A 26,317-nucleotide genomic window follows, 5' to 3' on the forward strand; every position below is an offset into this window, starting at 1 on the left:
CTGACCCCACGCTGTACAGTCACCTGGCCAAAAGGCCTTAGAGGGGTAGCTGTTTTTTTAAGTATGAAAGTAGAAGCCGTTATCTTGAGCTGAGAGGAAAGGCTCTTCATAAGCCGCATTTCGGTGTCAAAAGAACACTGGCGACGCTAAAAAGAAGCAGGTGAGTTTTTTCCCCCCGTTGAAAAGTGACACAAATCGGGTGGGGGCTGGGAGTAACAAAAGCTAACACAATAATAATATAATCTTAGCCACTAAAAATCTCTCATATTTGAAATAAGACCAAGGCCACTTGCATCGGACTATACAGCCAGTGAACTGTATGTGACAAGATCACTAAGAGCTATATGACTTAAATGAAATGCTTGAATAATAATTAAAAATGAGCCCCCCCCCCCAATCCATACACGCATGACTTTGATTCTTTGTACATTTGATGGTCCTGAAGGAAAACATATATCTGAAAATAAGTCTAATTAAACCCAGAATCAAAAGTCGGGAAGAAAAATTAATTTCAAAATAGATGGAAATAGCGTAACACACAAAGACCGAAGTGAACCACGCTTTAGGCCAGGAGGGTGGGGGGGTAAATGACATGTAGAACTACAGTGATGAGTGTGTGAGCTGAGGAGAATTACCACCCCCCCCCCCCCCCTCCATGAGGAGGATGAAAGGCAAGGAAGGCATGGAGAGGAAGTGGTATGGGGAGAGCGGTGAAATCCTATTTCAGCATCCTAGGAGGAAGGGAGGGGGGGGGGCTCCTCCGTTAAAGCCCTACTCGGCGATGAGACTCGGGGACATGTGAACTGTGGTTAAGTGTTAGAGGCAGACATGAGCAGAGAGGGAGAAGAAGGGGCGAGGACGACTCACAGCCTCTTTACTGGATTACACCGAGGAGAGGGGGTAGTCGTGTCTTTGGCATTCCAATGAGGCCGCACAATGTGCGACAAGGACAGTGTTTGCATAGATGGTATTTTGACTGATCCACTGTGTGTGTGTGTGTGTTCAAGAGCTTCCTACTTTGACCAGAAACATCCAAACAACAACAACAACAACAACAACAAAAAGTGTTGCTGCAGAACGCCAAATTTTGATAATTTAAATGAAAGAATGGACATTTTTTTAGACATCTAGATCAGCAGATCAACACGTTTTTAATGTTTTGAGCATCACAAATGAATTTCTGTTCCTCGTATTAGGATGGCAGCAGATTTTTAAGAGGTGAAAATCCACAAACCTCAACTAGCCACATGTATTCTGTCCATTGAATGTGATCTGACGGATCCACAACACGGTAAGGGCTTGGTTTTCTCGCTATATCATCGTCTCTGTCGGAGAATGACAGTGGGGTCCGACACAAAGATTGAATTACACGGCGTGGTTTTAAGGCCTGTGTTTTGTTTTGCCCCCCCCACCCCCGGGCTCAGTCGTACGCCGGCAGGCCGAAGAGCGGCGGCTCAAATTCCTCCATGCTCCGGAGTCGCAGCGTGGCCTCCCGGGTGAGGCTGGGGTTCAGGTTGTCGTCCGGAATCATCACCACCTGCATCCCCGCGGCCAGCGCCGCCTTCACGCCGTTGGGAGCGTCTTCAAACACCAAACACTGAGCAAGGACAGAGGAGAGGGAAAAACAAAGCGATATTATCCCCATAAGCCTATTACGCGTCTACTGGATTTCACCCCGGTAGGCGCCGCAGAACTGACACCAAAGGCAAACACGGGGGGAAACTGAGAAACAATTTCCGTTTTCAGTGTGATGAACTTGATATTCCTCAGAGGACTCCTGTTTACGTCTGCCAGGTGGAACATCCATTTAATCAATTACAATTTCAAGAACGGTGTGTGCCCCCCCCCCCCCCCCCCCCCCCCCCCCCCCCTCCACAAATCCCTCTTCCATTGGCTTTGTTTGCATTTTCAGCCTCTGCATTGAAGATCACCTGATCAACTCATCCAAGTCCTTGTGCGTATCCGGAGGCTGGATTCGATAAAAGCCACCACCCGTGCAGTGGAATATAATCCAGGTTAATCCTGGAATCCTGCCTGTTAAAGGCTTCGGATGTCACGCCTGTCCAAAGTCAAAGTATAAAGAAAAACATGGAGGCTAATGCACGTGTTCAAAAAAAGGCTGCAGTAAATGAACACGGCTGAACTTTCGCCGGGAGGTTAATCACTTGTCGGTATCCAATAATCACATTCAGGGGTGTGCAGGCAGGAAAGGGGACGGACTGGGGGCTCAGGAGTAAACCGTTCTTAGGGACAGGGGCATTAATATTTACTCACGCAACTACTTAGGTAACTCAAACAGCCAATCGGGGGTTAGCTAGCACGGAACCGGCCAATCACGTCGGCTCTTCCGCAGACAAGTGTGAATCAGAACGGTCTTTTTTTCTTTAGTTCGACTGACAGCTTTTCACACCAGCCTAAACAAACCGGTTTGGCGTGAAAGCAACACACACATCGCTGCAGAGCAACCACCAGCTTACCACTGTGAAACTAGACCACAGTGTTAAATCATTCAACAACAGTTTAATGTCTAGTTCAAGAGTGTTTAATGCGCGCTGATACGGATTTAAGATCCCAGATCAGATTACATTACTTTGAGCTTGTCCTTTAGCCATTATCTACCTCCAACGTTGCAGTGGAACATGTATACTTACAAAGGTGCATTCTCTAACAATCTGGGTTGGGTTTTTTTTCCACAGTTATACATTATAGGTTACACAAGCACAACTTCAATGCACGATTCTTAGAAATATAGACCCTATCTTTTTTTACGGTTGTCAACGCTGAATACCCATTCAACAAAGGCTGAAAGAGCAGGAAAGACCTTCCCGGACTAAAACACTGTTTTGCTGGAAAGAAGGTAAGTGAAGTGTCCTTGGCTCTGTGTCACACTGAGGAGGAACGAGTTCATTGTATTATTCAAAAGGCCTTTGGGCCCAATAAATGGGGATTGTGTAAAGAATCTCTCAAGAATACTATAACAGAAATAAGAAATAAAACAGTCGTATTGGTATTCATGCACGCGCATGGCCGGTAAAAACACCCTCGGTCCACCTTCTGCAAGAGAATGCGCGGCGTGAGAGAGGTTTCGCTGAAGGTGAGGTGAATAATTAATATAACTGTGGACAGTGAATTTATTATTGGGTTAAAACACAGCTTCACCTTCCTGGGTTGGAAACGGCACTTCAGCATGAATAAAAGGAAAACAGCCGCAAAATTAGTGTAAAGCTCTACAGAAGCCATCAAAAGCGAAGTCTCAGAGGACGCCTTAAGGACCTTTGTTTGTCTCGACTCTAATACCCAGGTAGAACAAAGAGGCCTCCTCGAGTCTCTTAAAACCATAATTGACTTCTATGATGTCACTAAGCCTGAAACCTGAGGATGTCGAACAATGACGGAAGCACTTAAGAGAGCGGCAACGGAGGGCCCTCGCTAATTCCCTTGATTGGGAGTAATTAAAACTGGTAATTACACAATGAGCTCGCGAAATTACCTTTAATCTGCTTCCAATGTGTTGTATGGAAATGGATGATGCAGCCTAGCAAAGTATGCTCCCTCTCGACCCCTCAGGTCCTCTGGCACCGGTCCTTTTTCGCTGTTCCCTGGGCGAGGACAAAGAACTACGGTGCTCGTCTCTGGAACAGCCTGCCAGAGGAGCTGAGGGGCGCCACAATCTGTAAACACCTTCCAAAAAAAACCTTAAGACATACCTTTTTTTTAGCTTTTTTAGCATTCCCTTAATCTTAACTTATTGCAATCTACCCTCCTCTGCTGCGCTACACTGGTCTCATTTTCATTGTATTGTTGTATTTTATTGCACTGTTAAGCACCTTGTATTGCACGAATGTTGCGCGAAAGGCTTGAGTACTCTTCTTACGGTCTTACCAAACATCGCATTACCATCACTCCCTGGGCGTGGAGTCGGGGCTTACCCTGATTTGCATCTATCGTGGAATAAAAAAAAAAAAAGTCCCTGGCTCACAGAGACGATTTTTGTGGGGCTGAATATGTATGATATCGCACTTGAGTTGTAAACGTGGTCAACCTGGTCCATTTCATCCAACGGTTATTGTCAGAGAGTACCGCTACGTGTACACATTTCTACCTCGAGTGGCCGCAGCAGGAAACCACAGCAGCATCAACAGAGTACTGCTGACTGTGGCCCAAAACCACTTCCCCGACAGTGGCTGTCACACAGAGAGGCGGTGTTCTGCTTGTTAAACACCCAGCCACAGAGCAACAAAGCCTCATAAAAATGTAACAAGCTAAATCCACTGAAACTCACTTTACTCAACATTTAAAAAAAAAAAGGGGGGGGGGGGGGTTTAACCACATTTTCATGCCAACATAAATCCTCATAACCCACATTCTAGGCACACCGGAGCGAGCCACTGATTTAAAAACGAGAGAAATGGGAATGAATTGCTGTTCCTGTCGGCTGAAGGTCAAACATTAGCAGCGCTGTGGGCTTAAGTGTTTTTCATGTGTGTATTTCACGCATATATCACCGCGTTCGAGCTCGTACGTCCTGCAACCTGCGCGTTAATTCGACAGAATCGTGCTAAAATGGTGATCAGCAGCGGTTTTGATTATTTGACCAAATTGTTTAACGTCACTTATCAAGTGAGACGTGCTCGGTCTCTAGTTTCTCCAGTGTGAGGATTTTCTGGTTCCCCCTGTTTAGTTCTTACTACAAATGTAGATCTTAGTGCTCGCTCATGGTGGGGTCTCTGTAGGAATATCATAAAGAGTACGATCTAGACCTGCTCTATTGGTAAAAGTGTCATGAGATGTCTTTTGTTGTGATTTGGCACTATTTTTTTTGTTTTTTTCCACATGACATGCGACTCACAGGGCGGATCTGTAAGCTCCAGCAGGAACAATAGCATGCAATTTTTTTTCAGTTGAGCTTTAAATGCCGCTCTTCTGCTGGGATTAAAAAGGAATAAAGAGCCTTGTTTCAAACAGAGGAGGGAGGGATATACCAGTGGGCTTCTGTTGTCACTGTGGAGTTTACAACATGTGAATGTGACTGAACAAAGTTTTAGATGTACTGAGCTTTCGAAGTTGGCTCCCAGCGGTGTCGGCTGGCCTCCTGACTTTACTTCCCTCTTGGTGGACCCGTGAGGAGAGGTAGCACCCGCCGGTACCCTCTTCCAAGGGATGCCACGGAAGATTTACAACCTGTCCACCCAGGCCTACAACCAAAACACAAGCAGGATTCATCGGAGCCGACGCACACACACACACACACACCTTCGCTATTGTCTGAAACACATTGGCCCAAACACATACAGTCGGCCTCAGTGGAGGAGCGTGTTGTGGCGAGATGACAGCAGCCGATGCCTGCGTGCAGCGATTTGGAGAAGACCCGGGCCCTGTTTGGCTGCTGGCCGCACACACCCCCTACAATGAGTGGCTGCCCATGAAGGGTAAACCTGATTGAGGCGGGGCGCCCCTGCTACATTTCAGCTGGGTTCCTTTATAGGCATTGCCGCGCTATGCGCGTTTACTCCACTGATGTTGGACGTTCGATGTGACAGCAGACAGTCGCAGCTTTATAGTTCCTGGAAAATCTCCCAGAATTTCAATTACACGTTGTTGACAAGACGCAGTGGACTCAAAAGCTTGAAACATGCTGTAAGAAATGACACCAATGTGGGTGCTTCAAGTCAAAACAGGACGGAGGTTGAGATATTATTTAAAATCGCATTTAAAATGCCCTCCTTGTGTTCCCATGTTTGATGCTCCCATCCCAGTTATTACTTTGAATCAATCCAAATCAGTGTGACATAATGCTTTAAAAATGGAAATATCTAAAAAGTTTAATTTCCTCGGTTTGTGCTCACGATGCAACCAGAGAGAGAGAGAGAGAGAGAGAGAGAGAGAGAGAGAGAGAGAGAGAGAGAGAGAGAGAGAGAGAGAGAGAGAGAGAGCGCTGACCTGTTTGGGAAGCCGACTTTTCCACTGCTTTCGCTTCGGAATCTCTAAATGGAAAGCGTTATCTAACTGGCCACACTCGCTGATTTACACTTCCACGGTTCAAAAATACCTGGACACGCCCTTATTTAGCTGCTATGTGTTGTCCACCTGCCATTCCGACACATGTTCCACAGAATCGACGCCTCCTAAGTCTCTTACCATTGACTGGCTCACGGCGCGCGCCAAAAAAAAAAATACAATAGACGTATCGTATAAAATCGTGGCGTCGTATCTCAAAAAAGGTCACACGTACAGCCACGGCCATTATGGCCACACTGGCAACTGGCTCGACAAATCAAGCGGCCACCGACCTCTCCATAAAAGGACTAAGACACTGGAAATGTTCACTGCTTGTGGGCCATTCCCCTGCTTATTTTCAGCCTTTTGAACTTATATATTGTTCTCTTTTCAGAAGTAATAAAACGTGGGGTTTGGAGATTTGCTGCTATTCTACAAAATGACGCCACTGTTATTTTAATCAAACGTGGGGCTTTCTGCCTGTTTTTAAATCATTGATCTATTTATTTGTCATTATCAAACATTTATTACAGCTCGCAGCAGGTCACGTCGTTTTTTTTTTTTTTTAAATAACATTTCTTACCTTTCCCGCTGGATACGGAATGAAAAATGGTTTGTGGCCGACATACATATATTTATTTTTGTAGGTACTGCCAAGGGCACAAGACAATTGGCTCAAAGAAAATCCCGTGGAAACTCACTATTGAGCCAAAAAAAAATGAATGTCTGCAAATCTCTGGGGGTGTATTTTCGGCAACACAGACTGAAAGATCATAGAAATATTATAGCAATACTACAGGCGTTGCCACGGCGTGACACTACTCTATAGAGTATATAGGCTACAATATAGTATATTGTATTTATAGTCGGCCTATGTAGTTTAGAGGATGTTAGAGATCCAAGATGAAACTGAGAGAAAAAGGCGCAACTGCAAAGCCTTCTGCTACTTCAGCACCACGGACAGCGCCACGGATTCAATATGGATCGATGCACAACACGGTTAGGCTGCTGCTATTTCCATCCAGATAGCACCCCAAACACTGAGAGGCACTCGCATCCAGAGCACTGCCAACAAAGATCAACGCTTTGGAGGGGCAAATGTGGATGACACTTTTATTGTTTCCTTTTGCCCCCATTTTCTCGTACTCCGGCGGGAATCATTGCAGAGAGGCGGGCAGAGGCGCCCTCGAGGCTCGAGTGCATCCGAGAAAGGATGAGGTGAGAGGCACTCACCGGTGGCGCCGGTGATTCCTGACCAAATCATTGCCTTGAAGGGGCGAATGCGTCGCTTTGGCAGCGCTTTTGTGCCCCACTTTCTTGCACTCATGTGGGTTAGCGGGGGGGGGGGGGGGGGACGGGTCAGAAAACTGCCAAAGCACCGCTGTGTCGAGCCAGGACCACAGATGCTGAACGGCGCACAAACCGGCGCCACCAAAAGCTACCACCATGGAGGAGTCCTGCCGATGCCTCAGTTCGTCTCAGGCAGAACCACGGCCACTGGAAGGCCCTCCGGGAAAGAATCTCTGGGAGGATCAATGCGGACTTACCATCTAAACAATGACCTCAACCACTTAGCAAGGGAACATTTAACATTTGGTTTGATTGGTTTGGTTTGAACATTTGTAAAGGGTGAATATGGTAAGCTTTGTCAGAGCAGTAATGGGCCAATTTCACGTTCAGATAGAAATGTTCACGTCTTAATTGGACCTGATTTGAATATCTGGATTATAAAGGCTTCCCCAGGTGTAACGCCTTGTATGATTAATGACAGGGGAAGAACCGGTTCTCTCTGCCCCTCTCCCTCGCTATCAGCGTCAGCACGAACCAGCGCACTTTCATGTTTCATTAATCTTATTCAGGCTGCCGAGCACACCTTTGGTATAATCTCCCGTCTCATCAACAGCGTTACTTTGGACTTGTGAGAAACGCCTCTGCTCTCCGTGGAAAAAAGGGGGTAGTAGTTTTCAGTCCCTTTCGGTCGGCCCAGACAGCGAGCGGTCGACACCGCATTACTCACCCGTGAGGCCACTGAACTGCTGGTGTTCGCAGTGAGGGACGTGGGGCTTCCTCTGCTCTGCCCCCGGCATTCTGGACGTCCCATTAAATCACATCCTGTAATAGATTTGCTTTGCTGCAGGGGACGTTTTCATGAAATCACTCTGAGTGGGACACACAACAGTTATCTAACTCTTCCCGTGTTGCATCAATTCAACAGCCAATCGGTGTTAAAAGCCCCCCCGATACATGCCTATCAGGACGAGTCAATGTGGTAAAATGTGAATATTTACCACAGAAACACTAAAATGATTGAGGGTAGGGCTGGGTGAGACATCAGATTAATATGATTCATTCAAATTTTAGTTTTTCCACATTGTGTAAAATGGCCGAGATGCGGCAGGTACGAGTCGTCACTTCAGGGGTCTGCTGGCTATCACGTCGCTAACAGGACCATCTACGAGAGGGACAGACCGCAAAAAGACCCTGTACACTGATCCACGCTCTCGGTTTGTGTCTGTAATGAGGCCTTTCCATCACCAGCCCATCAACAGCGGTGGTAAACAGGCTGTGGCTGGGGTGGCTATGGTCTTTTAGCATCCTTTGGACCCTTTCAAAATCAGCTGCTGTTCTGATTTACCAGAGCTGTTTGTTAAATAAACATGGTCCAGGGTATTACTTCCCCTGGTGGGGTTTGTGGACATGCTGATGAAATGTAGGTAAAAACAGTTCTGAGCACCCTCCCGCGGCTGTGCGCTGTTTGCATGATCCTGAAACTAAAACCATGACAGCTAAACATTCATTCTTTTTGCAGCGGAAAGCGAGCGCTTCAGTCTTGAGCGTTATCACGTTGTAAACGCTCGTGACGACGCCTAAACGTTACGTGCGGTGCTGTGTTCTGTGTGGATAGATCGGGAGAGAGTCTGTTAAATCCAAGGGTGGAGGGGTTTGCGTCACGACTGACAACAAGTGGTGCAAACCCCTGGGACACTAAGACCGTTCCTACTCTTTGAACCTGGAGCGTCTGTCAATCTCATACCGTCCACTCTACCTTCCTCTGGAGCTCAGCTCAGTCATCATCACAGCAGTCTACAAGCGGACGCAGGCGTGGCATCAGAGCAAACATCCCGACAAACACGACTTCCATCAACACATTACGAGTGCCACCACAGGGAAAGAACCCTGGACCATTGCTACACACCATTCAGGAGGGGGCTACGGGGTCGTTTATCTCCCTCTATTTGGTAGTCACGACAATGCCGCCATTTTCCTGCCCGCCAGAGGAGCACGGGAAAAATAACAAGACGACCGGGTTGCGTTTTTTGAGGACACAACATCGTTTGAGGCACGGTTAACTAACGTTGCAGTTATCCACTGGTCCAAACACAATTTGATCATTATCACTGTATGACAGCAACGGTTAAAGTAAACGGTTAAACAATATTAGGCTGGAAAAGCAAGAAGATGGACTTTACTTATACATCATTAAATGAACTGAAAACATTACATTTATATTAGTAGTTAAAAGTGAAATTGTAATAGAAGGTTAGCAGCAAAAAAAAAAAAAAGTGTCCAACTCAGGACACAGTTATGTTAAGTCTAGGTCTGTCTGGTCTCTTAGTAACGAAAAACAAGCTGGAGGGTTTTGTTTTTTTCCCCCCATCAGGGTTGAGATTAGGACAGGAAGAGCTGACAAATGGATGTGTGTTATTACCATACGTCTGCTTCTTCTGTTTACCTCGTCCTCTCCGCCCTCCTCCCTCTCAGCTTCGCCTCTGTCTGCACTCCGTCTCCCTCCTCCTCCTGCCTCGTGTCTCCGCCGCTCAGCCCTCCTCCTCCTCCTCCTCCTCCTCCTCCTCCTCTCCTCTGTCACGGAGTGGGAGCCGGGGAGTGACGCATCATCATTCGTTATTCCACTGAACACTCTGTCGATTCCCCCCTCTGAGCCTCCGTTTCATATCTCATCAAGAAAAATGCCAGCCTTAACCGTGGCTGGCTCCTGATTTAAAAAAAAAAGAAAAATCAGGTGCGCATTGCCACAGGCAGACCTATTTGCGGCAAACAGCCTTTTAAGTGAGAGGAGAGGAGTTAGCAAGAATAAATCTATTGGATGCCTCAAATATATCTGTTAAATTGACTGTAAATACCAAAATGCGGTATGAGGAAAAGGCTCACTATTTGACTGCACCTCGGTTTCTATATCATCCAGAAGCCATTTGCAAACGCAGGGTTTTAGAGTTTCAATGACGATATCAGGTCTCTATCGCTTTTTATTAAAGGTTAAAGGCATAAATGTCTAAAAAAAAAAACGACTGGACCTATGTTATGCATTTTGTTGAGTTATTTATATAGCCCAATATCACAAGTCACAATTTGCCTCAAAGGGCTAGAGTATACAACACCCTCTGTGTCGTGTCCTTATGCAGCCATTTGTGGTAAAACATTATTAAACATGTAATGCATCGAGGAGAAAAAAAAAAGGTCCCAGGAGGAAGCCTTGTACATTTTCGGTGGGTGAGATTTGCGGGATTTTAGACGCCGAGGCCTCTGGACATCGTGTGGTTATCTTGATAGAGGCGCCTCTTCAAATGTTGCATGGAGGTCGGGGACAGTTCCTGCAGGAATGGCCGATGTGACGGTTCCCTTTTTCAAAAAAAAAAAAAAGGAGACCAGAGAGTGTGCTCCAACTATTGGGGGAAAGCTTTTGTCAGGATACTTGAGGCCTGATTTTCCAAACTTCACTGCCTATCCAGTTTGCATGTGTTTTGTGGATTCGGAGCAGGTTTATGACCATGTCCTCTTGGGGATTATCATGGGGGGGGGTTACTGGGGAAGTTATCACAAGCCATGCAGTACCATTCAGTATAACCAGAGTGAAAGCTGTGTCAGAAATGTCAAAAAGGAAGTCAAAGCGCGTGACCACAACTAAATTAAATGTATCCTGCCATGTAGCCTGTCAAGTTAGCTGAAGTCAGCTGACAGTGCTCCATGTTACTTCAGGTAACATGTTGTTATTATTATTATTATCGCCCGCATACACTGTAAATAATAAATGAAATGGTACATTATCTCACTTATATAGCGCTTTTCAACCTTCACGGTTCCCAAAGCGCTTCGCAGCGAAGTCTCATTCAGCTGTTCACTCACACATTCACACACACACACCGATGGCGACCGAGCTGGTACCACACACCACCACTTCCAGCTGATGAACGCACATGAACACATTCATACAAATAGGGAAATAAAGTGTCTCATAAACATTCAGTTCACTTGCCACAAACGCGGAATTGTTTGCCTTGACGTTGAATGCCATGAGTAATGTGAGTGGGCAGCTGTTAATGTGAAAAAGCTTCATATCAAAGTTACTTTAAAAAAAAATAAAAAAAAACAACAGTTATTTCTCTCTCTCTTTTTTGTGTGAACAGGATTCATGTTCCAAGGGCATGTTGCCGATTCAATCTTTGTACACGGCTGCTGCCCTGAACGAAAGTGAATACAGAGAGATGTGCCAGTTGAAGGCGATGCTTAGAAAAAGGAAATGAAAAGTCCATGGTCTGGTTTCCACAGCACACGCTGGCCGAGAGTACACCTCTGCATCGCTTCAGCAAGATGAGAAGTTAAAGGGCTGGAGGTTGCTGTTCATCAGCCCGAAATTATCTCGTTAAGCTCGAAATATACGTCGCGTTCGCTGCCTCAGAGGAGGAATAGATCTCTTGCTCAAATGCTCCTCAGAGTCGCGTTGCGGTTTAGGTGCATACTCTGTGTGTATTGCCTATATCAACATCATACAACAACAAGACTCTATTTGTTAACACATACGTCAGTGTACTTCCAGGTCCCTTAACAATCTGAGAAACATTCAATCAACTACAGAAGGACAAACGACATATTTTACAGCACGGTGATTGTTCGGGGGGAGATCGCGCATTTACAAGGTGACAGTACATAATATAAAAGCTGAATGAGCAAGGCATCTATCAGTATCCATGGTGATCGATGTTCCCTGGCTATAATGACAAGTAACCTTTCAGGCAGCACTTCCCTCCGAGATGCAAACGCTTTCATCTCGATCACCCCCCACCACTGTGCAGATGTAAACATGACCATTTGATTGGTGGAGGCTGACGGGGTCAAAGGAACAACCTTCTTCTCGGCAGGGATGGAGAGAGTCCTCGGATGTTATACTCAATCAACTTAGGGTGTCAAATTGTACTTAGATGAAAAGTAAAACGTTGGTCAGTTAAATCAACACAAACAAGCATCATTCAGCCACTAAAACGTCAATATCCTGACACTTCTTACAGAGTCAACACATATTAAAACAAAAAGGAGAGGCTGCATAGTTTTCACACACCGCGTAGCTACCACACAACGCAGACTTACCCCAGCAGCCTGCATCCGGTGAGCCAAATCTAGGTTCTGCTAGGTTCTTCTAGGTTAAAAAGACTCCATAAAAGGTTTAAGAACCCCAGGCCCAGAGGGTCGTCAGAAGTCTCAGAAGAGGATCAGCAACTTGCTCGAGTTTCGGGCAGCAATTCAGTGATAAAAGTGGGGTCATCCAAGTGGTCTGTATAGCATTATGCACGGACAAGGAGATTTTCAGGGTCAGGAGAGGGAGGGCTTTGGCCCCAAATAGGCCGCCAGGGGTCTTCATCGGAGCGGAGGCCTCTGACCATGAGGGTGAATTGCCCTTCGAAAATTGTAGGGGTGCTAAGTCGCAAAAAAAACTTTAACTTTTTGTTAAATCTAAAAAAAAATGTAATCATTAACATGCTGAGATTATGTTTTATAGGTGACAATGTGCACCACAGACAGCAAATTCCTAAAAAGACACTCGAACTGCACTACCACATTTTTAACATGTGGTCTCCAGCGTGAGTGTCTTCATGAAAGTAGGTCAGGCCTCGCACTGTTATTTGGTGTCTTTTAGTGAGATATTTGGCAGCTATTTTAGACTGACTCAACGCTGCGAAAGGGCTTCCAGAGTGTCTGAAAATATATCTTAAACAGCCTCTGAACCCTGAAAGCTCGCCACTTTTGATCAAAGTGCCACAGCAGAAGCGCGAGCCTGTCTGTGCAGAGAGCGGCCCTGCCTCCATTACTTCCAAATGGAACACATTAGCTGCAAATAAAAAGCTACTGGCTGACATACAGGCAGCTAAACACAGCTAGATATAAGATATATATATACACACACACACGATGAAGCTGACGTACTTCCATGATCCATGATCCCATGTTTGACTTGAATGCACTTATTGTAAAGTCGCTTTGGACGAAAGCATCAGCTCAATTAATGGTTTTAACGGTTTTAGAGTTTAGATCTTATTGGCTTCTCATAGTTTAACAGTAAGTAAGACTACTTAAGGAAGTACTCACTTTCTCTGGAGAGGCCGAGGGGTTGAACCTGCTGGCACAGACCAGAAAGGAGTCAGGCTGAGGTTTGCCGCTCTTCACGTCGGGATCGTCGCCCAGAACAACGTGGTCGAACAGGCCGAAGAAGCCTTTGTGTTGGCTCGTCTTCAGCTCGTACGTCACGCTGGCTGAGCTGGTCGCCACTGCGATGGGGATGTTGTGCTTCTGCAGATGGTGAACCAGTTTCTCCACACCTAACGACATATAATATAATCGGTTGATATCTATTAAAAAAGACCAATGTTTTCAATAAAAGATCCCTGTTGGATGTGGAGCACCTCCTCAGACAGACAACCATGGGGGAATATGTTTTTATTCTTATTTCTAACTTCAGTGATGACCGGAGAGCAGAGCGGAGAGTTGTGAGGGACTGTTTTAATCTACAGCTTCAAGGATGACAGGCTATAAAAACCTGCAATAAAAACGCCCTCCAGGAACACACTCTTATGACTTCTCAATTTACCTGTTGAGGTGAAGAGAACATGGACACTGAACACATCTCTATGTGCCCAGTAAACGTGGCGTACTTTACGGTCCACGTATCGAGACTAAATATGTCAACAAAGGGGCTGACAAGGGTGTCCCATTCCAAAGTCTCCAAAAATCCACATGCATTTGTTTGAATTTGGTTCAGTCACGGGTTAATATATCACTTAAAGTGGACCAATAAATTTTTTTTTTAAAAAAGCCACTGCAAGGTTTAAATAATGAAAGCCAAACCAATAACTCCACAGTTTGTTCCTGGACGGTGCCTGCGTGTATGAGTTCAAGTTCAAGTTAAGGCCAATTTTGGAATAAAAATAAACATCAAATGAGAGAACGTAGGCGCACTCTTCTGCATAAATGCATATATGGTTAAAAGACAGGTTGAGTCAAAGGAAATGTGTCCAAACATGTTTATTACAGCCCATCTGAAATGTGGCCATATCAAGGTGGAATGCCAATGTCCATGCCGAAAGTCATTTATCATTTATGATTGTCTGTTTATACGGGGCTTTTAAATAAATAGGTGAAAACCATCCTGTCTCATTTAGCCTACAGGTGTTGACATAATGAATCTAACTTCTTGGTGTAGATTGGACCATGACTCCCCACACACATAATCTGACTGAAATCAAGCTGCCACAGTGGAGATCTACCTGAACTGGTTGCTGATCATTATTAAATAAATCAGAAAGTGACTGCTGACTGCCGCTGTAGTGCTGAATATCAGAACAAACACATAGCAGATGTTACACACACGTGCCCTCGCGGTTGCATACCCGGCAAGAGTTTGGCAGAGGGGAAGATCCTCTCTTGTATTTGCCTGCTTTCAGCGAGGAGCTCCTCGGCCGCCATGGGAAGCTCCAGGGTGTCCCGGATGATTTGGGCCGCGTCCAGGGCCTTTTTGCCCATCACCGACGACTTCACGTCCCACGTGTACTGCTTTCCGAAGCGGTCGCATATTTCCTTGAAGGACACGGTGTACAGTCTCTCCGTGTCTACAGGGAGAAAATACGGAACGTCGTTTAGGATTTCAGCCTGAAGAGCGTGGCCTCATATTGCAAGTCAAAAGCAAATGTGTCGCCTTATACAGTAAAGAAAAGTGCAGCAGTCAACACTATTTCCTCACTAGACAATAGAACTCGCGCCTAAGCAAAATTTGGAGACCATGTCATCTGTGCTACTCACATGCTATTGAACAAAAAGCATTTCCCACTCCAAAAGATGAGATAAGTTAACTATAGTTTCTTCCAAAACTGTCTTTTTGTTGTTGTTGTTAGACTTTGAAAATGACATTGTGACGGTTAAATATAACATTAAATGACAGCCCAGACCTACTCCTTTCAGGGAAAGACATCACAAACATGCTTATCCTTAAACCTTATGTTTACCTTAGCGGCGGGTATATAACCATGTCAAATCTGTCAGTAGATACGAATCTTTAATTCGGCTCATGTCTGGTTAATAAATGAGCTCGAACTGTCAGTAAAACGTCAACTTTCAAAAGTGCGTCACCATTCGGGGGAGGCAACAAAAATGAACTTACATGTCAACCAGGCTAAGCAACAGTGCGTGACGTATGCCGAATTCACCTGTAGCTTCTGAAGTCATAAAGAATTAACGTTATATATTAATATCAAAACCTGTGCTGTAGTTATCCACTAAGCTCCTTTATATTGGATACAAATCTTCTATCTAATATGTTAGATACGAACCTTTAATTCGGCTCATGTCTGATTAACAAATGAGCTCGAACTGTCGGTAAAACGTCAACTTTCAAAAGTGCGTCAACATTCGGGGGAGGCAACGTCAACTAACTTACATGTCAACCAGGCTAAGCAACAGTGCATGTGTACGTGACGTATGCCGAATTCACCCGTACATTATAAAGTTGTAGAAACTAACGTTATATTGAGTAATAGTACGTTACACATGCCAACTCTTCGCCATTCGCGACTACTAACTCTACTAAAAGTGAATGAATGAGTTTCTGTAGTGGCTACGGCGCTGGTGCCACCTCGCGCGAAAGGAGCACACCTACGAGATGTATCACACACCACAGTATGTTTCCATACCTAACAACAATCCATCCATGTCGAAAATGACATGGCTCACGGGTTTGTAGGCGCTGCTCGGCACAGACATGTTGGGAGTCGACTTCCGCGTCGGATATGACGAAAGACAAAGGGGGGAAAAAAAGAAGCTAACACCGGCGTATGTGTCCTAGCATACAAAGAGCGGCTAATAACGCGAAATGCGTAACAGCAACCAAAGGACTAACCACAAATTAAATGTTTTGGTCTGAAATTGAGGTTCAGCCCGTTCACTGACACTTTTCTTCTTTTTTTTCTTCTTCTTCTTCTTCTGCCGCCGTCCCAGCGCAATGGCTACAGGGAAAGGAAGTCCACATTGAGTTCCTGTGGCGTTTATATTCGTACTCTTCGTTTGTTGTTGTTTTATTTATCCTACACGCGCCCCCAAAAGAACCGTGCACCACAAACAACTTTAAGAAACAGCAAAACTATTTTTTATTTTCTTTTTTAAATAGTATGGCCAAAATGTTTTGTTTTGTTTTTTATTCCAAGGATTTATTTTCTCTTTTTATTATTATTTGTGTTTCCAGAGACATCCCTATGCGTAATTTCTTATTTCACGATTTAGTACTTCCATAACTTTTGGGCACTCACAAGAAATAGGTAGCTGTAAAAAAAAGAAATAGAAAATAAGAAAATAGGTAAAAATGTAAAAATATGTGTAAATAATAATAATAATAATAATAATGCTGACAAATGACATATATAGATAGTGTTAAAATGCAATAATAGTAGAGATGTACAATATAAAAGCAGTGTATATGCCAAAGTATACCAGACTATTGCACTATTATTGTACAATTAAGTCGGTATTGCACAGTTGAAAATATACATTATAAATGAATAAATCAATTATGGGGTTACAGCTGCCGACAGGGGTGGAATAGACCAAGGGTCAGTCTACTGACTGGAATGACGTCCCGTGGCGCTTGTGTTATTAGTTAAGTGGTCCCTGGGTCACAGGAGTCTGAGCCACGGTTTGCTTGGGTGGTGGTTATCCCCCTGACTCGTTGTTTGAACAACAGCGGGCAGTCTTTGCTGGGACAAAAGCGGATCGTCAAAGTCCTCTGCACGCGGCCCCCGCAGAATGCAACAGCCAGCCTCAATAGCACGCGAAATTTCCCTGGACAAGTAATACGGCAAAACGTTCAATGTCCGCTCCTTGATCGCAATGTGACCTAGGATTGCGCCATCCGTTGTTAATTAGCATAGCAAGCCCCCCCCCCCCCACACACACACACCTTTACGCTCACAGCTCTCAGTGCCTCCCTCCAGAGCCACGGAAGACATTCAGCTATTGTTTTCACAGGCTGAGTTACACGACCCATTACAAGCAAAATGAATGTGTGTGTAAAAATCAGTTCCCGTTGAGGTGAACATCCGCAACTTTTGAGCGCACTCAGTTCTCAGATGCTGCTCTTCAGCATGCTGAATAACACATATATATATATATTTTTTTTTTTATCAAGTTAGAATTCATCGTTTCGCATTGTGTCACAGACATTTGTGCCACAGCAAATTACCGACAAAAGGCGGGTTCACTGCGTCGTTACCAGCGCTGCCACATTTTTCGGAATAATTGGAAGCCTCATGTGAACAGCGTTTGTCTTGTTAGTGTGAAAGAGATGTCAGGGGGAAACGGGAGAACCCGGCGACCTGGACACTCTAATGAGCCTACGGATTTCAGGTCCAATTAGGGGGACGGTGAGAGCGCAAATGGAGCCCCGTCGAGTGCGCTTCGTGCCCAATCGCGCGGTTTAGGGAATTGCTCGGACCGGCCCGAGAGCACAAAGTTGGGAGCAAGAACCTTGTGTCTTTCCGGAGGAGCACTGACGAAAAAAAAAGCATTTGTATTCGTATGTGTTTCCGGCAGCATCGTGAGTGCAGGGGAAACAGCACTGGAAAAGAGTGTAATACTGATGGTGCTTCCAATCCCATAAATCAACGCAATAGCAAAAAAAAAGGATGACAGTCTGGAAGAAGTAGCAGGAGATTGCTATGAAACTAGCCCCGGAGCGACGCTTTGCTGTCTGACACAAACAGTGTGTTTGTAGATATAAATAGTGGAATGGTGAAATCACAGCCAGGAACGCAGTTAGTTAGTTTTCACGTCTCCCTCCGGAGTGAGCCTGGTGCAGAGACGCCGCTACGATTAGACAGGGAGAAAGCTCGGATTCAAAGCTCTTATGTTTGCTGCCTAATTATTACACTGAGATCCATATGCCAGCATTTCCTTTCTGACTCTTCATAACGAGTCAGACGTCAGCAGTCGGCGTGGTCCAGCTTTGATATGGCGGATAGGGCACAGTTTACTTGACTAGAATAGTCAGTATGAAGTATAAGGGACAGGTGTGGAGACTGCACGTTAACGTAACACGGTTGGTGTCTACGGGAGGGGGATAAGGGTCAGTATCAGTCGGGGTTCCTCCCGGGCCTTGTTGATGAGGCCTCCTGCAAACGGGATGAAACTGTTCTTGTGGCGGGAGGTTCTGGTCCTAATGGACCGCAGCCTGTTGTGCCGGGGGGGGGGGGGGTCTGAAGCAGTCTGTGTCTGGGGTCGGCCACAAATCTCCCCCGCTCGGAGTCCCAGAGGCGGCAGATTGCTGCCAACCACTTTCTCAGCAGAGTGAATGGTGCGCTGCAGTCTGCCCTTGAACAAAGAAAATAAAGGAAATAAAGGAAAACGGTTATATAAATAAGAATAAATATGGCGTATTGTGACTCTATGGCTTGTGCTAACTTTGCACTCTCTCCATTCGGGAAAACGAGGACAATGGTGTAAAATGCTGAACTGTAGTCCGTAAACACTATGGGGCTTGTAATCTGTCATAGTTCTCAGACCTTGCCAGATGCTTGTGGGATTGCCCTCCTGGAATTGCAGCTCCGCTATCTCCCTTTGTTAGCAACCGCCTTTTTTAAAAGACACGTGAAAGCTTCAAAGTACCTGCCGGCCGTGTTTCATGTCGTATAACAGAACGTTGAAATCTGGAAAGCTTAAGCTTATTTCAGGCATCTCACCAAAAACCCACTGACTTCGAGACAAAGTCCGGGTGTTAGGACTCGTCCCCGCAGCACCCTATGTGGACACACCCTTCGCAACACACCCCGAGGGGCATGGTGATAAGCATTCTTCAAGTCCACGAAACCCATGACCCTTCCAGTATCCCGGAGTCCACTGGGTGTGCCTGATTGCATCCGGGGACTGTCGGACTCAACACTGTTATGATTCTGCACAGCTATCATCGGTTTCTTTACAAAAGTATCAGCATCTTCCAAAAACGCTGTTGATGAAATATTACCATTTATGAAGCTCCTATGATTACCATTCTCAGTTGGAATGTAGATTCTCATCGACCAACAGGTCTGCTCGGTAAATTAATCTACCGATTTGGTAGCGAGGGATCAATAACTCCATTCAGTGTCATTACACTGAAGCAGAGGGCCCAGTTGATAAATCCGGTCTTCTTACAGTATGACAGGCAGCCAAGGACGGTCATCCTTTTAAAGCCGACACCGTCACATCCACCAGTTGATACAGTCATTTGTAATTCTCCTCCAGTTTATCCTTTGATTACTCACCCTGAGACTTCCACGGGAGGGACGGGCCCTAAAGCAATCAACACACACACACACACACACACACACACACACACACACAGCTATTTACATTGCGATGATAAGCTCGTTAGCTCTCTGTGGCTGATCGGTATCACCCTCGGCCCGCAATTCCCCAGCCGACCATTTGTCCTGGGTGAGATATCGGCAATCACCATTTTAAATGAGGAAAGGTGATATGAAATGCTAATTCAGCAACTAAGATCAATACTGCTCACCCGGGGGGGGGGGGGGGTGAAGTAGAGCGGAGTAACTGGTGCAGACGGCCGTCCTTGGCCCCCTCGGTGAGAGACGTGACATTTGGCCACGCCAAAAAACAAAAAAAACAAACCAAAAAAAAACACAGGGAAAACTGCCATGACTCGCGACTGAGCAGAGCTCTCTCCCGATTGGCTGGTGTTGTTGACGTGGGGCCCGATCGCAACAAAAGTCATCTCAAAATGTTGCAAAAACGAATTTATTTGCTTGACGGGTCGTAACAGAAATGCGTCCTCCAATTGGACGTTTTTTGGTGGCGAACAGCTGACTGAGGTACATTTACATAATATTCACTCCGAACGCTGAAACCACTCCTGTCCCTGTCATCCGCCGCCCGCCTCCCAGGGTTGTCAGGCTCCCCGTCCACTTCCATTTATTTGGAGGGCCAAGCGCAATTATAATACTGAAAACAGGAGGAAAGTGTGGAGAGTGTGGAGACTTGGGCCCAGGAGGCGTGTCAAGGAGCAGAGCTAATAGCTATCTTGCAAGTATGATTTGGGATTTTCACACTTCTGTCTGCCACTCTGTCAGTCCATATATACCACGGCACTGTCACTGGAACGGAGAGGCCCTCAAGCTTGGGGGGGGGGGGGGGGGGGGGGGGGGGTGCGGTGGAACTACGAAGATTATAAAGAGGTCCAACTGCAGGACAGAGCCCTTCCTGAGATGGCCCGAGCTGTTGCACCTGCCTCGTACGCCGTAAACCTCCTTCTGAGCCCAAGCGGCACCTCAGTGAGTTGGTTCCATTCGAGACGCTGGTGCTTGCCCAGCCCCAAAACCCAAAAAAAGAGGCAGTGGTTATCAGGAGGAGGGTGGAGGACAGGACCGGAGTGCTTCCCTGCCACATTTAAAGAAAGACTACTCTATACTCCGGAAAGAAACTCACCCGACAGACCTACGGCTTCGCGAGAGGCCAGAGACTGGCTACTAATTTGTGCATGCCTTAACCACTAGGCGTACTTCCACTTGTCCCAGAGTACAGGAAGCCATCATATCATCAGATCATAACTGTATACTCGGGCCAAACAATTGCAATATGCCTCCTCCTCTGAAGATAACGTCACAGTAAAACGAATCCAACAACAGCTCTGAAAACGGAGCTTTTCTTGACTTCTTCATGTAGAGCCCGTTTTTGAAACTGCCTTCGAACGTTTCCGAAGCTGGAGATGTTTTGGTGGACGCGTGAAGTGTCTGTTCTAATCCGGCTCTAATTGGGAATTTGGAATATTTTCAATTAACAGAGACAAACCTGAAAGTGTAGTGTTTGTCGAGTAAAGTCCTCCCTCTTACTGTGAGGGAGGCCGCAAAGCACTTGAGACTGGAGTGTTTGTGAAGTGGCTTCCCCTCACTGATGATAATGGTAATTATGGAGCTCATTTTGGAGGCATCTCCATTCTCAATCAGATGGTTGATTACAGGGAGAGTGAGTTTATGTGATGGAGTTTAGTATTTTGATCTTTATAAGTAAGTGCGCGTACAGGATTAGAAATTGTGTCCGATTTAAAAACATCCATATTACTTGGCTCAATGTGCACTGGTACGTTTTTTTTTTTTTTGCTGTTAGCTGTTGGGTGTCAAGTATTACAGACAATGTAGCGTTGGTGGCCACTTTAAAAGGTTAAAGTTTCGGTGAGGTTGGAAATATATACGCTAACATCACATGGCACGTATTCCTACATGTGTAACCCTGTTTACAACTCCTTCCTGAAATGGCTTTCTTACAGTACAGACGGAAATATATTCACAGATTTCACAACTTCCTGGATCAGTAAATCACAAGCAAAACACAAGACTCTTATAAACTACACTGTATAAGAGTGAAGTTACTGAGTATGTGAGTTACTGGTCTGGGAAGTTCGAATGCATTTCCAGCTACTCCTCCTGAGTTTTCGGAGGTGGTTCAGTTTGTCTAAAACGGCTCGTTTCAGACAGAGGGGGGGGGGGAGCTGAGGGTGCTGCAGAAAGGGCCAGGAGAAGATAAATAAGGACTTTTTATGAACTGTGAATCATGCAAAGCTGCTCTAGCGGACTCCCAGAATAAAAATATAGAACATGAAATGAGCTTAATATGGGACCTTTAAAATCTACATTACTGTGCGTCTACATTTGCCTTTTTTTGTATGATAAGTGTATTTTTCTCCGAATCACGACCACGTCCTCACCAGAAAAACCAACAGCTCTTCTCTCGTTTACAGCGACCTCTTGCGACCTCGTGAATAACGACGGCTGTTTCTCAGAAGCCGAAGGTGGACCGAGTGTCGAATTTTAAATCTTTTTTTTTTTTATATATATATAATCTTATATGTTTCCTTTCCAAGTCATTGTTTCAAATTGAAACAGTCGGAAGACGGTACATAATCAGAGCTTTGAGGACTAAATGGACTAAATAGATATTGTGATGCTGTTCCAAGTGCTAAACCTAAGGAGACCCCCCCCCGCCCCCCCCGTTTACCCCGTTTGTATGCACAAAGGCTCGGTGTGTGTTTACCGGAGACGCTTTGAAGCTGAGCCCTGACAGGTTTGTTGTTCCACCATCGAGCAGTTGAAAAGAAAAAAAACATATCAGTGCTTTTGCTTCACTTCATCTCCCTACAACATGACTGTCTTTCTTTTGTTGTCGTCGTCGTTGTTGTTGATGCCCTGCTTTAAAGCGTCTGCAATTTTTTGCATTTTTTTTTTTTGGGCTCCACCGCATTAAAATGCCAATAAACAAACAGGGCTCATTCCACATCATCCAGTCTTCAGTGACATCTAGCTAAGCAGTATCAGGCGACACCACCGTCATAGAGCGCTGCGGGGATGACTCATTTTTGCCGGCCAAACCCGGAAGTTAGCGCCGCCCCGGTTCCCTCGACCAAAAGCACCACCGTATCCTTTGGTTAGAAGTCCAAGTAAAACAAACTTTTTGTGTGTGTGTGTGTGTTTGGGTGAAGTGACCCTTTAACTGCGACTTAAAAGCCGGAGCATTTCTTCCGTCAAGAGAACGACAGCTCCTTCTGAGTATTAAGCTTTTTTTGGTTTTTGCTTGTGCACTTGGCCTCTGGCAGTGCTGTCCACGTTGCACTTGAATGATAATCAGGAGCTGCACTGCAGGAAGTACAGAATCGAAAAAAGGAGCAAAAAAAAAAAAAAAAGAAAAAAGAAGAAGAAGTAGCCCAGGTTGCCCTCTGTGGGACTCCAGAACTTGCTCCTCTTGATTCATGTGGCCGACGTGCAGCGACCCCTGAGCAACCCAATAAAATATTCATATCTGCGCGGGACACGCCGCAGCCTCCCCACATCCTCCCCGCTGAAAACGCCGGCCTTCTCTGCCGCTTCAGAGTAAACATAAGTGGGGTCCCGCACAGCGCCGCAGAGTAGCTGGAAATCACCACAGCCTCCGGGTTTTGGATAAACTGCAGTCACGTTGTGTAAATTGAAACCCCGTGGGAAGCTGGAAATAACGTGTGCCTAATTGCGTGCGTTTGCAGCAAGAAAGTCAGGAGGAAACCCCTTTGTGAAGGGGGTCCACCCGAGGAACGGGAGACGATAGATGTTACCGTTATGGTGGGAGGAAGGGTCCAAACATGCAATTTGCGTTCTTGTCTGTTCTTGCGTTTCGCGAAGAGCGGTCCAAAAGTGTTCTCGCTCCTTCCGTTTGATCAATGCTTTGCTTGTGGATTCGTGTGTGTGTGTGTGTGTGTGTGTGTGAAAACTCCCAGCATGCATTTCACGATCTTCTACAGCCATTTTGGTGTAACCAAATGCAGTTATGAGATATTTTAGCCACGCCAACGCTGCGGTTCCAAAGATGGCGATGTCAGTGAGGACAAAACGTTAGAGTGCTTTTCAATAAAAACAATAATGACAGTCAATAGCATCCAAAACACGAGATATAAAACAGGACGAGGTCAAGGAGAATTCAAATGGCCCGCGACCTTGACCAAAGCCGTCTCAGTGCTGTGCAGAGAGCGGAAACCAGATTGAAACTTCTCAAAAGCGTGACTGTTGCTCGCAAAAAGGAGATAGTAAAGAAAACAGGAAAAAATCTGTTTCTTGGACATAAATGGCAGCTTAGAGATGGGCCTAAAACAACTTAAAACAGAGGGGTGCTCCTTTAGCGGGGGGGGGGGGGGGGGGTAAACAGCGGTATGTTTAAAATTGGAGGGGGAAAAATGCCAGAGATCAGTTAGTAACGGCTGTAATATCCGTCTGAAATGCGCCTTTTTAAAAACCAAGTGGGAATGCAGTCAGAAGGGGCGGCTGGAGGAACGGTGCGTTTCAGGGGGGGCGGAGAGATTTCACTGAGGTGGGCTGATGTTGAAGGTGGGCAGGGGTCAACATCGAGCTCTCTGCGTTAATCTCCACGATTTTGTTATGAAAAAAAAAAAAGTAATTGAAAAATTCTTCACATCTCTCTGGGGAGGATTTTCAACTGGCTGGCTGAGCGGGGAGCACATCACAGAGTTCATGGTTTTAAAGAGGATTCTGGGATTCTGCCCCCCCCCCCCCCCCTTTAGCGGTCAGCTCTGAGGGACAGTTGATCCCACGCTGATAAGTGGACACCAGGTCTTTGAGAGAAGCGAGGGGAGTCACCGTCATTCATCCTTCTCCTTCCGTTTCTGCTCCGCCTTCCCGCGTTGCCCCTTCTTAAATTCCTTGTTTCTGATTGGCCGGACATGCCGTCATTAGCGCCGGCATGCGCTGTCACAGTGTGGACAGAAGGGGTGAATGTCAAGGAGGCCGCTCGGTTTCAGGGCTTTCTTTTGTAAATTCAAAACACGGATCATTTTGAAGTAAATAATAAGACTTGCCTCTGGTCCTTCCAGCCAGAGGACCCTGCGCCGCTGGATCCGCCAAGTGCGGCCGACGCTGGTGGCCAATCCAGCTAGCCTGGTTTGGCGCCCTGCACGGGCTTCCGCCGAAACCGGTCATCTACGACAGCTGCGCGGTGAGGCATCTAACTCTCCCAAGGGTGCTGTCACCTGTTGTCTCAACGCTGGTGGCAAGGTGGCAAGGTGGCAAGGAACTCCACTCTCCAGCTCTCACTGACCTGCATCCCGCCGTCAAACATGACGCCGTGGCTCGAAATTCCAACAGATCACGCGAAGACCTGAGTGCTTTGAGAGGCCAGTCTGCAGTCTACAGTCTACAGCCTCAACACCAGTTGTTCTGCTGCGGGATATGACTTCATCTCAAGCCTGCACAGAGCTGACGGTGTGCACCCTAATAGCAAGGGAACAAAGTTTCTAGCTTTTAACTCGTTTTGATATGCACCGCGGCAAGACCACAGATCCAGGCCTTTGTGTCTCCCGCTATCCAGTTCCAACAGTGTGGGGCCCCGCCGCTGTGTGCCTTGACTCTCAAACACAGTCCCTGAAAAACCCCAGCCATTCTAGGCCTGACTCCACCGCCGTCTGCAAAGCCCTCCAGCTCACAGCGCTGGTTCCACTTCACGCAGTAAATTCTGCAAAGGGTCTGGGGCTGTTCAACTGGCCCCACTCCCCCTAACTTACTAGTAATACCAGGTTACAGTCCCATCCGTATTTCATCTAGTCTCAGGGAAACCATTCCGCAAAAAAATGTGCTTTTAAATGTCAGACCGCTCTCTAACGAGTCCCTCATTTTAAATGATTTTATTTCATTTTTATTTCTTGCTGAAACCTGGCAAAGACCTGGGGAAATCAGCTCCTTTTTCTGAGGTGTGCCCTCCAAAATACAAATTCCTGAACTCGCTGAGGCTCCCTGGTCGTGGTGGGCGGCTGGCTTTAAGCTTTTTTTACCCGCGGACCCGTGCCGACCGTCGATCATACAAGTTCTGAAGTGCCGCCGTGCAAGACTGAACAGTCGATTCATGTACTTTGTGTTTAATTGACTGTCAATCTCCCCCAGTTGGTTATGGGTCCCACTCATGTACATGTCCTTATTTTAACCTTTGGCATTCCGGTCCCCAGCGTCCAGATGAACAAAGTCGGTTTATCTGATCATCATTCCTCCGATCCACACGGCGAGACACCCGGTCTGGAGCTGCTCCAACTGTGAGTGTTTGTCTTGAGTTGCCACATCCAAAAACGAGCTTCATTTCATTGTTAGTCGGTTGTTTTGCGGAAGCAGTAAATGTGCACATATCCCAGAAAATCACATTGGATGCTGCGAGTGCCAGCTCATTCATTGGCAGGGGAACAGCTCCAGAAAGTGTTGCTTGGTGGCAGGGCTCAGTCTCGGCTTATTTATTTATTTTTTTTTGCCTTGGAGGAAGAGTTGTTGGTATTTGCAAATTACATTTTCCTGCATGTGAATTTCATTTTAATGATAACAGGGTGTTAAGTAAAGCGACACATTCACACGTTGCCAGACAAAGAGAACCAGACTATTCTCTGGTGGCCAGATTCCCGCCCAGAAAAGCCTACTGCTTATCTGCAGGCATGTTGACGAGGGGCTCGATGTCTTTGGTTCCCACGGCTTCCCAGGATACTGTA

At 46.1% G+C, this 26,317-nt stretch overlaps 1 protein-coding gene across 3 annotated transcripts in view; it reads right to left on the bottom strand.

The window, feature by feature from the left end:
* Positions 1-1,130: 1,130 nt before the first annotated feature.
* Positions 1,131-26,317, bottom strand: part of pudp (pseudouridine 5'-phosphatase) — a 47,390-nt gene continuing 22,203 nt past the window's right edge. For 2 of the 3 annotated variants that reach the window (XM_070930573.1, XM_070930574.1), the window contains exons 4-6: positions 14,673-14,891; positions 13,375-13,604; positions 1,131-1,597 (exon numbers count right to left, since the gene is read on the bottom strand). In XM_070930573.1, coding sequence (XP_070786674.1) covers positions 1,421-1,597; positions 13,375-13,604; positions 14,673-14,891 — 626 coding nt within the window. In that variant the 3' untranslated portion in view covers positions 1,131-1,420. Of the gene's footprint in view, positions 1,598-13,374; positions 13,605-14,672; positions 14,892-15,968; positions 16,051-26,317 lie in introns of those variants that run through there. The other variant, XM_070930575.1, reaches the window with a different exon arrangement.

The sequence above is a fragment of the Enoplosus armatus genome, chromosome 24 (assembly GCF_043641665.1).
Source record: "Enoplosus armatus isolate fEnoArm2 chromosome 24, fEnoArm2.hap1, whole genome shotgun sequence".
In the NCBI taxonomy this organism is placed as follows: Eukaryota; Metazoa; Chordata; class Actinopteri; order Centrarchiformes; family Enoplosidae; genus Enoplosus; species Enoplosus armatus.